Source organism: Lates calcarifer, linkage group LG18 (assembly GCF_001640805.2).
Source record: "Lates calcarifer isolate ASB-BC8 linkage group LG18, TLL_Latcal_v3, whole genome shotgun sequence".
NCBI lineage: Eukaryota > Metazoa > Chordata > Actinopteri > Centropomidae > Lates > Lates calcarifer.
Genome location: NC_066850.1, coordinates 11,430,539 through 11,443,925, shown reverse-complemented (window position 1 = coordinate 11,443,925; position 13,387 = coordinate 11,430,539). Strand labels below are relative to the sequence as shown.

The 13,387-nt window shown below is 38.9% G+C and overlaps 1 protein-coding gene across 1 annotated transcript; it reads right to left on the bottom strand.

The window, feature by feature from the left end:
* Nucleotides 1-305: 305 nt before the first annotated feature.
* Nucleotides 306-12,142, bottom strand: tmem110l (transmembrane protein 110, like). The gene is made up of 8 exons (XM_018694957.2): nt 11,531-12,142; nt 8,731-8,779; nt 8,189-8,284; nt 7,973-8,094; nt 6,939-7,051; nt 5,800-5,883; nt 5,552-5,683; nt 306-2,749 (listed from the first exon to the last, which is right to left on the bottom strand). The coding sequence occupies exons 1-8, from the start codon at nt 11,718-11,720 to the stop codon at nt 2,621-2,623; spliced, it is 915 nt and encodes a 304-aa protein (XP_018550473.1). The 5' UTR covers nt 11,721-12,142; the 3' UTR covers nt 306-2,620.
* Nucleotides 12,143-13,387: the final 1,245 nt, after the last annotated feature.

Sequence of the window (13,387 nt, the reverse complement as noted above, 5' to 3'; positions counted from 1 at the left end):
CATGTCTTAAACGTGGCGACCCTGAGCTGCAGATCACACCTGGTTACCACAGAGACCAGCCCCAGTAACTAACCCCTTGTCCCAGCGCCGGTGACTACGCGCACACCCTAACATACATAACACACAACTACACACACCCACCCACACACACACACAGCTCCACAGTCCTCCCTGTCATCAGCTGGAGGTCACAGGGCTGCTGGCCCCACCCACACAGGTGTGCTCCGGCCAGGTCCCGCTCAAGGTTGTCTGTCATCGTGCTGCCTCGCCCCCGGCCGCCGCAGGAATTCAGCACCAAATACCGGTTCATGTGTCAATCATCTTTATTCATAGTACAGATTAAAGAGATACATTCGGTAAGAAGCACCGTGGCAGTTTACAGCCCGTTGATGATACTTGAGGACTTGCTGTGCCATTTCATCCACATGTCTGTAATTTGATTTATCAAAAAACAAATACACAAGCTACATCGGAATACAAAACAAAACATTATAGACGGAATATGTCAAAGCTTCCAGCTCTTAAACCATTAATGTAAACAAGTAAAATGGAAATGTTTTGATAATAAATTGCTGAATATATAAAGACACATACATCGATCACCTACTTTAATTCATACTGAATAAAAAACTGAAGTTTGGCAATTATTCTGAAAATTCTTCCATTTACATCACACAATAAAAACCTTCTATTCCACTGTTGTTACCACAGATTGGACCACAATTATATAAAGTCAGATACATGTAAAATATAAACAGAATAAATAAAATTGTGCCATAACTTGCAAACAGCTGCTGCATCTTCCCACAGAGGGTATTACTATGATTAGGACCATTCTTAAGAGAAAAAATAAGATTCTGAGTGGAGAGTTGTAATATTGTGACATGAAATATTGATGTTATGAGAATAAATACTGTATTAATATTGACAAAATAAAGCTATTCTTAATCTAAAGATAAAAAAAACTCATGAGAAGAATTAAGTCGTAACATTTTGAGGAAAAAGGATGTCTTATTTTGAAAAACACTGCCAATCAAAATGGCCATTCTTACCAGACAAAGTAATTTAAAATAATAGTTTCCCATTTTGAAAAATGTTTATTCCCTTTTTGCCCAAAGTTGAATCTGTACGCCATGTGAGGCTACAGCCAAGAGATGATTAGTTTAGCTTAGCTTAGCATAAAGACTGAAAACAGCTCTGTCCAAAGGTAGGAAGTCCAGGAAGTCACTACACCCGGCTAAAAAATAGCTGCCCATATACTCTCTCCATGACATCACACTGTGCCCTTTTCACACTGGTGTATTAATTAGTGAGCTTTAGACCTAGCAGGTGGATTTTGTTACCTTTGGACAGAGCCACATTACTTGTTTTCCCATTTCCAGTCTTTATGCTAAGCTAAGCTAACTGTCTCCTGGTTCTAGCTACATAGGTTGTATCAATTTTCTCATCTAACTCTCGGCAAGAAAGCCAAAATGTGTAACTATTCCCTGGAGAGAATCAAACTTATGATGTTTTTCTCGCAAAACTTAAGACTAAATGTTTTTCTCAAAATATTATTCCTACTCTCAGAATTTTTCTCATGTTTTCTTATAAATTATTACTTTTTAATATCATAAAGTTTTTCCTCAACATTAGCACTTTTTCTCATAAAATTACAACTTTATTGTACCCCAACAGTGGCTCTAATATTCCATCCCATATCACTAATATGAACATCACTGTGGAAATATACTGTGACCTGATCCTTTTCAGTCACGGCATGAACCACTTTTCCAGCCACATATGTTCACTTTAAAAGCAGCCTGTTGCAAAAGGAGTAAAACTTCTCCATATAATCACATTAACAACATGTTTGGTTTGTCAAGGTCGCGGGAGACAGTGAATCAACATGTGTGTGTTTTTAAAAAAATACAAAAAAAAAAAAAAAACACCACTGATCATCCTTCCAACTGAAAGTAAGCAGCCAGAGGGAGAACACACAGGAATGATTATAATTCCACCTTAATTAAAAAGGTGGATGTGATTATATTTGAAAGAGTAAAGTTTTAGAGCACTTTTATATATCTATGTATATATACTTCACTGGTTTGCTCCTCTTTGGAATATGATACATGATAAACGACTCTCCTTTACAGCAACATCATTCCCAAAAGTCCCCAGTGTGAAGAAAGACAGATATATTTCAGTCTTTGTCACTACCACCCGTACATTTCACCCTGCGGGTGCTGCACTCCTTAATAATCCCTCTCCCCACGCGCTCAGTTGTGGTTACTCTGATGTTCTCTCTTGCAGCAAACAGAGGCAGCAAGGTGAGAGGATAAAGAGCTTCTAACTCCCAAAATGCTATTTGATTAACATGCATATACTGAGTCAAGCTCTGGTTGTAGCTATTCACACCTTCAGTGCAGAAGAAGGCAGCTATGGCTGTAGTGTTCACATTCACAGGTTATATGACCTTTAAATTGTGCTTGCAAAGAAGCTGATATTTAGACCTTTAATCAGAGGAGATAAGGATGCAAGGTTTTTTTGTTTGTTTTCGTCCGTATTCAGGCTACTAAGGGTGTTTTGTATAGTGTGAGTGGACAGTGGATAGATGAGTAGGAGGTCACGTCACCTGGGTTTACACCACCACCCAGCTGGGTCTCAGCGGTCCTCCCGAGTAATGCACTTGGGGGACTGGTCCCACATCGCCAGGCTCCTCTTCTCCCTCTGAAGCCTCGTCTGTGTCTGTCTCAACGGTCAGCAGGACCTGAGAGAGGAGATCTTAGTTAGCGGTCGATATTCAACGCAGGTCATGGCAGCATGGTACAAACCATAAAGCTGGGAAATATCTCAGTTCTGCATTCCAGGTCGTAAAGTGGAAAATATCCCTGTTTATTCACAGCCTTGAAGATACTCTCCAGCAGCGGCACAGATTCAAAATTCCGCAATTATATGACATTTACGGCATTATAACTTCCATATGTTGCTTTATGTTGGCATACGACATGTGGGAAAGCTGATGTAAAAAACACTTTAAAGAGCAGGACAGATTCAGATCTTGGGATGAAGATAAGACCTGGAGCATGTGTCTTGTCGTACTACGTAAATGTGACAATTTGCTGGTTGCAACTTTTAATGCATTTCAACATCAACCTTAACAAAAACATTTGATCCTAGTGAATCTGATCATCTCCTTCCATAATTTTGATGTTACAGTCATGATATCACCAGCCACAACAACAGCATTGTGGCCGTAAGCTTCGACCACCACCCCCGCTAAGACCTCATCCAAGTCAATGCCCCTCTGTCCGTCGTCCTCCTCCACTCCCGCTTTCCATAACATCAGCGCGTGGAAACGGCTCCTAAATGTCACTTTTATTCCCAGGATGAAGGCCTGATTTATGGCTGCCTGGCAGATGACCAGGGAAGTGGGAAAAGGGGAGGGAGGGATAAACACTCTCATCCCACTGAACATGAGGGTCATACACTCCAGATTACAAATGCAGAGAGTTTTCAGTTTCTTTGCCCATGTTTTTGGAATTCACTTTCTGCCACCAACCCCTGCACAATGGAGATAGATTTCAATTGTAATTCTATTAATAAAGGGGTGATACATTACATCATTATCCAAGGTGTACTGAATAACAAATAGTAATAGTAATATGACAGTTTTTTTGTAATCTGGATGAACTGACCCTTTAAACAGTGCTCATGAGCACCTCATTACTACATGACACAGAAAACAAACCTAGAAAATATTTTGATGTGGTGCATGTGTGATGAAGATAATCTTAGTGTTGAAAAAATAACTGTTCTTTGTGATTTTGCTGAAAATACTGTATATACACTTTAAAAAAAAAAAAAAAAAAATCTTAAAATGTATATATACAGTAATGACTCAAGATACTAAATTGAACTAAGAAAGTGTCCGGCTGCAAGACAAGTGAATTGGAAGGAATCACAAAATTTCACATCCTTAGGAGCAAATGAATCCTCCAAAGAAAACCAGAATCTCCCAGCTCGACAGTAACGAGGGAAGACAGGGAGAAATATCTGACTCAGTTGTTCTTGGACTAAAATCATCTGGGTTTGTTCCTCATTAGATCAAGTGCAGAGAGAGAAAAGCTGGATGGCGCGGGTGTGTGTATGTGTGTGTCTGTGTCTACATGGTGTTCATCCGCCCAAAACAACAGGTGCAGTTGACACCGAGCGTGACTGTGTGGGTACATCAACCATCAACACCCATTTTCACACACATTAAAGCCTCATTCTCTTCATCAAAAAAAGCAAAGACATTCAACTGTCACATTCTTTTTTTGCATCCATTAGGGTAATACTCTGTGGACATTTGGTGGGAATGTGTGAACTTTTTCATAACATCAAAGGTTATAACGCCGATGAGTCACTTCCAGCAGATGAGTCAGTCTGGTTTCTCTTAGTGGTCTCAACAATTTCATTTATTTTTAGTTATTTTGAAGGGTTTATTAAAACTTTTAGGATTAGTGCTACCAGCACTAAAGAAACACAAGTCAGTAAATAGTTCTGTTAAATGTTCTAGACATAGAATAGGAGAAAATTATTTAAGCCCTCATACATGTGAGTTAGATTTACTCCCGTCAGATGCTAAGAGACCCCTTCATAACCCCCATTCTCTAATAGATTTTCTAATAGAGTAATTTTAGCACATATTTCTGAACTTGGTAACACTTTTATTTCTGCTTAGTTAGATTAAAATGAAAGATAATTTAAAGATGCTATATGTAAATTTTTGCTATTGCTACATAGCTAACATCAGCATTAACAGTTGCATCAAACTTCACTCGTTTACTCGCCAAGAGCTGCCTCCAGAGGTGGAAAGCTACACCAATGTTAACTCTTGTTTTGCTTCAATTGTTACACTTCTTTTCTTCTGCTGAAATTAGTATGCTAAACTAGCTAGCATCAGCCCATCCTGTCTTGTAATACCACTTTGCAATGCTGAGTCACTGTAGTGTCCAGTCTGCCCTCCAACAGAGGATGAAGTAGCGAGTACTGACCTTGTCTTGTAAACACAACAATGCCTGAAGCTTTTGATAAGTTAACAGCTGTTAATGCTAACACTGGCTATGTAGTGATAGCAAAAACTTACATACAGAACCTTTAAAGTAAACCTGTAAAATGGTGAAAAAAATGCTTCTGTTAATTTTTATTCCTGATACATTTGAATATATTTTAAGGTTTAAATTCTAGTGATTTATTTTGAAAACTGGAATTTTATTTATTTGAATTTTAATTTGAATACAAGCAGTTAATTATTCATTTTCAGTGGGCATTAACTGTTTTATTTTATCTTCTGGTTTACTGACATACTTTCACTGTCCATTCGCCCTTGATTCAACCCTTCTTGGAGAATCCTCAGTTTGTGTCTTTGTTTAAATTTCAAATTACAGATCTAATGAGGTTGAACAGAAATCATCTCTGGAACGAAGCAGCTGGTTTAATTATGTATGGGACTAAAAACAACAACCAGCTGTTAACCGAAGTTCACTTCACTCTGTTTTTGGTTCTGGACTCATGAAATTATTCTCACCCGTGACTCCTCGTTGTTCATCCAGGGCAGCGAGTCAGCTTTCTTCACCGAGCTGTCGCAGGAGTCGTCCAGGCTCTTCATCGTCTTGTACTTCCTCATCATCAGGCTGTCCACCACCCAGAACATGATGGACTACATGGGGAGCCAGAGAGATAAGACTGGGGTCACAGCAAATACTGCAGAGATAAGACTCAACTCTGTACTTTTTTAACAACATGTGACAAGTGAATCATGAAAGTGAATCTCACATTGACTATGAAGGGCACGATGAGCATAACCAGCACCAGCTCCAGCTGAGGGTTTGCAATGTAGCTCAGCAACACCTCCTGCAGCTGGGGAAAAAAGAGAAAAGTTTAATATACTGACATTAGGAATATTAGAGCAGATGAACAATATTCTTCACAACAACAAATACAGGTATAACGCTTGCATTTCTAGTATAAAAAAAATGTTTTGTATATTAGAATATGTGCAACTGTGCATTATAACAAAAACTTTTTCCCCTTTATTACACTTACATAATGTAAAGTTTACTTTTCCTTTTGCTGTTAAGGTCTACAATATATTTAGTATATAATCTGTAAATGTTGTATTTTTTATATTTAATTTACTTTGCTTTATATACTTAATGTGATTTTATGTCAAGAAGCAGTTCTTAAATATTTTTTTTATATATTGAAATTATTATATTAAATGTATGAAATGTATCAAAATTATCCAAGACAACAAACTGAAGGAAGGCCTGAACTCTATGATTTTTATTATTATTAGATTAGAACAAACTATGTGACAGATTAATGATACTAACTGTTTATAATCAGAGTTTAATGAACCTTCCTCTTTTCGTCAAAGACAGTGGAGCTATTTTCTATCTGGAAGTAAACTAATAAAACAGCCTTTTTACTCCTTGGAAGGGCATCAGTTGCCATGGTGAGGGCTAATACGAATAAACAAATATGATTCCCAGCATCACGCAAACAAACTGTCAAACTTCAAATACATTAGCATGGCTTCAATGTTTCCATTAGAATCAAAAGACAAGTCATTTTTTTTATCTTGCGCTTGTTTATTCTTGATTACTTTTATCTCCTGATGCTGCCAGAGAATACTGAACGTCAAAACAAACAGAGCCAAAATGGAAGTGGAAAATCTGCAGATTTTTTCATGGAGTTGACCACAAAATCAGTTTTAGTCAAAATGTCAACTCAAGATCAGTCACAGGCTCAGCTGATGCTCATAAACTGCTGTTTCCTCCTGTTTTTTTTTTTTTCATTTGGCAGGTCAAACCACAAGATTTTTCACAAAGCCCAAGATATGACAACGTTACGGGATGCCATCTTTCCCACAAGACCTGAAAGCAGCACAAATAGCCATAGAGTGTCCTTACTTTGGACCATCCGGGGACAAGCAGAACCAGGCTGATCACACCTTTCTCCAGCACCATGATGAGCAGGTAGATGCCGCATTGACCCAGCCACGCTGCTGCCTGAGGAGGATCACCTGAGGGAGACAGGAAACACAAACTTTTATTATCTTTAACTGTTTTGAACTATTTTTAACCAGCAATCTATTCACTCAAATTTACTTCGAAAGACAACGGTGTTATGGGCTTTCTATCAGAATTGTCACCTGTGAATCCATTTGCAGTCAACAGAAAAGGAACAATTCATGCCTTTAATTTATTTTTATGTAACTGTTTTTTTGCAAATAATTAAAAATCTGCATGTAAGTTAATGTCAATTTAATTTGTTTTGGTTTTGAGCTACAGTCTGCTTATGAAGAAGTATTTTTGTATCTTTTCTATCATCTTTAATGAGCAACATTTCATTGCTACTACTACTACTAAATTTTGAAGTGTTCTTCAGCTTGAGCAGTCTTTCCTGCCGTGGTTTGCTGCTAACCAAAAGGTCTGTTAAGCAGGTGTCTCACCACAGCAGACACAAAGGAGGACAGGTCTGTCATTAGGACAGGAAGAGGAGGCACAGACACAGACACAGAGAGTGAACTAAAGGCAGCAGTGATCTAGTGATCATCATTTAATCCAAAAGAGTTCCTGGCCTAAATGAGGCTTCAAATAGAGCCAGAAAATCAAACAGAAATGTGACCCTGACCCTTGGAAAGAAGTTATTTCAGTGAAAATTTCCATCACTGATGAGGAACGCAAAAGAAAAAAACAGCAGAGTGAGTGAGTGTAATAATTGGCCTGGAGTTAATCCTTCTCTGAAACCACTGGGAATGTTTTCCAGACTCAGCTGCAGCTGGAGATGCTGGCGTGCCTCCCTGTCTGCCTCCAGCTGGCCTACACTGCCATCTGGTGGTACAAACCAGGGCTTGCAATTTAACTATAAACTCGAGCTCCCACATTCATAAATATAACTCCTCGGGTATTTTCCATTTTAGAAATAAAAATATCACACTCACCATATTCTCCAAACATCAGCAGCGTCCACTGCTTGTACTCCACCAGCTTGGACACCAACTTGACGGCCAGCCAGATGACCAGCATCCCTAGCGTGGCGTCTAGCAGGAAGTTCATCAGATACCTGCATTAAAACAAAAATCACTTTACTGGTGAGACATCCCTGATGGCTATATCTCATCTTATCATAACTCTACTTGAGATACTGAATAACTCACAGGGAGCACGGGTCTTCTTTGGTGAGCGTGGACAGGAAGACATTGGCAAAGTGGATGAACAGAGCACCAATGGCCTGTTTGGACGTGTCGAAAAACCTGTAAGAGATCAGATTGGCAATCTTTTATTTATGAATCTAACTCCTTTATTCTATTCTGCTGCAGGTCTAAAAACATAATTCAAAACATTTTAATTTCAAGTAAATTAGTCATTTCTGCGAAATCATTTTGAGTGTTTTTGATTTGTTTCTGTCTCTTTGTAGTTGTTCTTTGTCTCCTTTTAGTCATCTCTGTAGCTGTTTTGTGTCTCTTTGTAGTTGTATTGCATCTTTTTGTATCTGTAGTAATTTTGCATTTTTGTGGTCATTTTGTATCTTTGTGGTTGTTTCATGTAATTGTGTGACAGACTTTCCAACTAAAAACATTAATGGGCTCTGGCCCATAGCCTCCTGACACTTTGGGCCTGTTAGACCTGATCAGTAGTCCTTCCATGCATGTTTGACAGGAGGGTTAAAAAGAGAGAAGAGAAAAAAAAGATTTCTGACCAGATCCTCCATGGTCGTCTGATCCCAGCAGGCTCGCGGAACCTCTTCACTGCAAGCCAGAAAGAAACGTCATCAATCGATCAATAATGTTGCCATCAGAGTTTTATTTATCCTGTAATACTACAACATGTAACACAGTTTCTTTGCAGTTTGTTTGAACTCCACAGTGAGCCTTGTCTCTCTGCAGGGCTGCAGGGCAGAGAGGAGCGAGGACAGATGAAATGATCACGTACCATCTTTGTTTGGCCCTGCCACAACACTTCACTCCTCCCCAGTTCAGGGTGAACAGACACCTACTGTTCCTCTATCTCACCATCTCACAAGGTCAGGGAATGTGACTTGGCATGTGAAAACAGGATCGAGGCTTGCTCACGGCCGTGTTTTATATCTGTGTATACCACTCTTTTTCCAGGATTTTTATTTATTACTTGTTATGTCGTTTAAATTGCTAAGTCTAATTGTTAAGACTTTTCTAGACTTTGTCCTGCACTTTTCAAACTTTAGTTATTAGTAAGTTATGTAGACCAGCTTCATCTGGATTGATTTAGGGCTAAAAGAGTTGTTTATTTATCAACATCTTTTACTTATCAATTAATCAGTCAACAAGCAAAAATTGTAAATATTTATTGACTCCTGCTTCTCAAAAAGTAAAAATTTGCTGCTTTGCTCTTTGTTTTTCAAGTAAAGATTTTTAAAAACTTTAGAAGTTGTGAGAATACTGGACACATAAAAACTGGCATTAAGTATATTTGAAGAGAGTCAAATTGGGGAGAAAAAACTGCACAATTTAGATCACAGTAAGCTTCTCAACATTTGCTCTGAAAGTCTGAGGGTCAACAAACTTCTCTTAACAAAAATGCTCAAAATTGACTGACTTAAGTGTAAAACTTTGCATTATATAACTGTGGCAGCAATACTGGATATCCAGCCTTTATCTGGAATATGTGAGTGTGGGAATAGTGATGAGCCAGTGGAAGGAAACTCCCTAAAATAGCTTTGAGGAAGAGCACTCTAAACACAGATCAGCAGAGGGATGCATGGTGCAGGCTGGGCTGTGACTTGGCATACCGCCACTGTGTTCATAGCTGAAGGGCCCTTAATGCTCTGCTGCACATAAATAATTTGGTGTAAATATTAACAGATGCATGTATTTTGACCAAGAACAATAATTGCACACTTGCATGCATGCTGAGAATAGTAAAGGGAAAATGAGGGCGGGTGTAAGGGGTATTGATTTCACTACTAATAAGTAACTGAGTGGAGGTTAGAGCTCATTGATCTAACTCACCCTCAAGGCCTGGCCTAATTCTGCAACACTTCACCGCTCAGAGGGTTCAGCTGCTCTGAACTCGGCTGCTTGATTAGCTGCACTGACCTTTTAAAACTACACACTGATTATTAAACCATATGCGAACACACTTGTGGAAACTACACGCATTTGTGTTTGTGACATTTCCCAGGTATGAATTTACCCTGCACAAAAGGTAAATACACAATACATGTGCATTTACAGGTTGTGAACTCAGACAAAAGGAAAAATAAAACAAATATAACTCAGACTTGGAGTGAATGTTTCCATTTGGCTTATATGTGTGGTAATTGGCATTTATTTATTTATTTCTATCAACTTACACCTGGCTGCTATTCAGGGAAACTGACTGGGAAAGAACTTAAACTATAGCTTAAATATAAACAAAGAAGTTGCAAAGGAAGTCATCTGACATGGGCTTTAGTACACTTGACCATGTACCAATCACACCTTCTAGCTGCAACTGCGGCAGAAGTAGGCTATTAAACTTAGCCTGCAGTGCCAAAGCTGGTGAGATGCCCAACATTCTCCAAGTCAGCTGCCACAGTCACAAGATTTTTTTTAGTAATCAATAGCCATTGTTCATAGTGAGTATATCCACACCCTGGTTCACAAGAAATAATTGTATGTCTCATTTAAAACTAACATTACTGTGAGAACTACTGATTGCATAGGATGATAGCATAATTAAAAACGGTCATATTCCTTGAGCAGTAGCCAAGGTTGTATTTACGATATAAATATTAAATGTCACTGGATAAACATATGGAGACTTCATCAGCTTGCTGTTAGCAGGCCTTTTGTTTGTTTAAGAGCAAATGATGCCCAGATCCAAAACCTGCCATTCCGCCATAGAGACGCTGACGACACCTCTCTGTAAAACATCGCAATTTATGATGCTGCTCTGCTTATCGGCACAAATATCAGTGTAGAATGGTAAACCTTATTATGTGCTTTGACTTTGAGTCTTAAAGGCAAATTCGGTGTACAAATATGCCTCAAACGATGCGTAAACTTATTAAAATATGTACTTAAAAGAATGTTACAAATATATGTCTATACCTCACTGTCTATTTTGAGGACGTGGAGGATCTTAGAGGCGACCGCAATCGACAAAAGCTGAATGTTAAGTTTAATGTGTGGTTAAGTAGTTTTAATGTGTTAAGTTTACAGCATCTTACATATGCCGAAATTAATAGAGGGTATTTATTGGGCAGTTAATGCTTTAAGGGGTATTCTATTTAGTGTGTCACCTTATTGAAAAGCAAGGTAATTTTAAATTAGCATATTTTTCAATGGAATTCGGTGGCAAGCTAATGAGGCTCTGCGAAACAACGTCAACAAAACGCCACGTGGACTCGTGTAACCTTTTAAACGCCTGTTTCTGCACGTTGCATTTTCAGTGTCCTCTACCTGAGTAAAACACAAAAGGCTGTGGCGGCAAGTGAGGATGTTTACAATCAACAAAAATCGCTCGGTGGTGATACTCACACATCAGGGTACTGAAAGCGACGATGGCCAGGAGTCCCTGGATTAAGACACCGAACCTGTCCGTCAAAGCTCCGTTATCGCAGCCGTGAGGGTTCGCCTTGTTGATGTCGGACATGTTTGTGACTTCAAAGGGAGAACTATCCAAGAACCGTTTCACCAAGAAGACCCCGCTGTATCCGTACATGTCCATGTTGACACGGTAAAGAAAAACAACACAGCCGTTGGAGACAAAAGGAGGGACTCACTTCCTCGGTGGGCTTAGCTTCTCTTTACCCGAGAAAAACTAACCGCCGTATTTTCAAATTTCCGGTGAACGTCTCAAGGTGAAGTTTTCCTTCAGTGTTTTCAGAGGCTGATGCTGCATCTCATGATAGCACAGACAAACAAGAGGATCGATTATCTGACTCACATCCATGTTTATGACAAGGAAAACACGTACTTTCAAGTTGCCCGAACAGGAAGCCCAACTTCCGGCAACATTCCTTTCAAAATAAAAGGTGTATAAATTGTTAACAGCTTGCCAGACATTTAAAAGGGTAAAGTTTTTACAGACTTGTCATGTGATCCGCTCTATTTCACAATATGTCCCCTAAATATTTTACACAATTATAACATTACATTATTGTCCTGTTTTGTATGTTTTTAATTATCTGTTTTATGTGTGTTATTGTTTTATTGTTTGTGTTAATCTAATCTATGCAGCCTACTCAGGGCTTGCTGGAAAGCCATTGAAAAACAATAAATTAAGATGTCATGAATTTTGAGTTTTACTTATAAACTTCCACAACTCTAGACAAATCTGACTGAAATTGGAGAGGGCTTAATCAACATGCTTTGGCTTCCTGTGGTATCCTCACAATTCACCTTATTTAATGTAATTAATGGGAATATTTAGGCTGAGAAATAAAGTAAAGAGAGAAAACCGAGATAGAGTGAACAATAGAAAAACGAAAATCAAGATTAAGAGATTAAAATTAACTTAACTGTCAACCTAAGTGGAAATTTGCCTTTGGCTTCTCATCCAACACAAGAAAAAATGTACAGAATTACATATACCACACATGCAATAACTATAGGCACAATTAAGTGAGCAGGTGGGGAATGATTAAGGAGTATGGTGTTGGATTTACAAATTGCTAAATACATATCTTTTTTTTTCTCTTTTTTTTTTTAAGATGACATTGCAGATTCTTTCATGAGAGCACTGCACCAACAGTAAACAGTAACCAAACTGGATATAAGTGGTTTTGGATAGACAGATAACTCTTGGGTGCCATATTTAGAGACTTATTTGTATAATAAATATCTGGTCTACCTCAGTACAAAACACGTTATTACTCCAGGTGTTGCTGTTAGGTCTCTACTACCCAACACTCCAAACTGATTAAGAAATATTCATCATTTAGGTACAAATGAATTAAAGATCATCAGAGATCATTTGTGAGTTTGCCAAACAATCATAACTCAAGGTCCACTTGCACTTTTAACATTATCATGTGGTCTTCACCAGTGATGACCACCACATATGACTGAAAACCCAAGCAACAGGCATTAAACCTGGGGCTTCTCTGCTCCAGTTTGCCCCGGTGGTGATCCAGCACCAACCTGCACCACTCTTTAGTTTACCCCATGACTTCTTTTATTTTGAAGTACAGTTTCCCTCCCGCCCTATCGTGTTTCGCCTTATTTGACGCAGGTCACTGCGGCTCCCTCGGCAGAGTTCCTTGAATGTGCGCGAGACCGCTTCAGATCCTTTTTCTCCCTCTGTCTGTGTGTGTTCGTGTCAGTGGCAATCGGTCATCCGCCCCCGCCGCGCGCACGAGGATCGACGGGGCAAATCTCCGCCTCACGTGTAAG

Coding starts and splice junctions, on each gene's coding strand:
- tmem110l (XM_018694957.2), bottom strand. CDS start 11,720: ATGGACATGTACGGATACAGCGGGGTCTTCTTGGTGAAACGGTTCTTG. Junction 8,285..8,730: donor AGACGACCATGGAGGATCTG/GTCAGAAATCTT, acceptor GATCTCTTACAG/GTTTTTCGACACGTCCAAAC. Junction 2,750..5,551: donor TGAACAACGAGGAGTCACGG/GTGAGAATAATT, acceptor CTCCTCTCTCAG/GTCCTGCTGACCGTTGAGAC.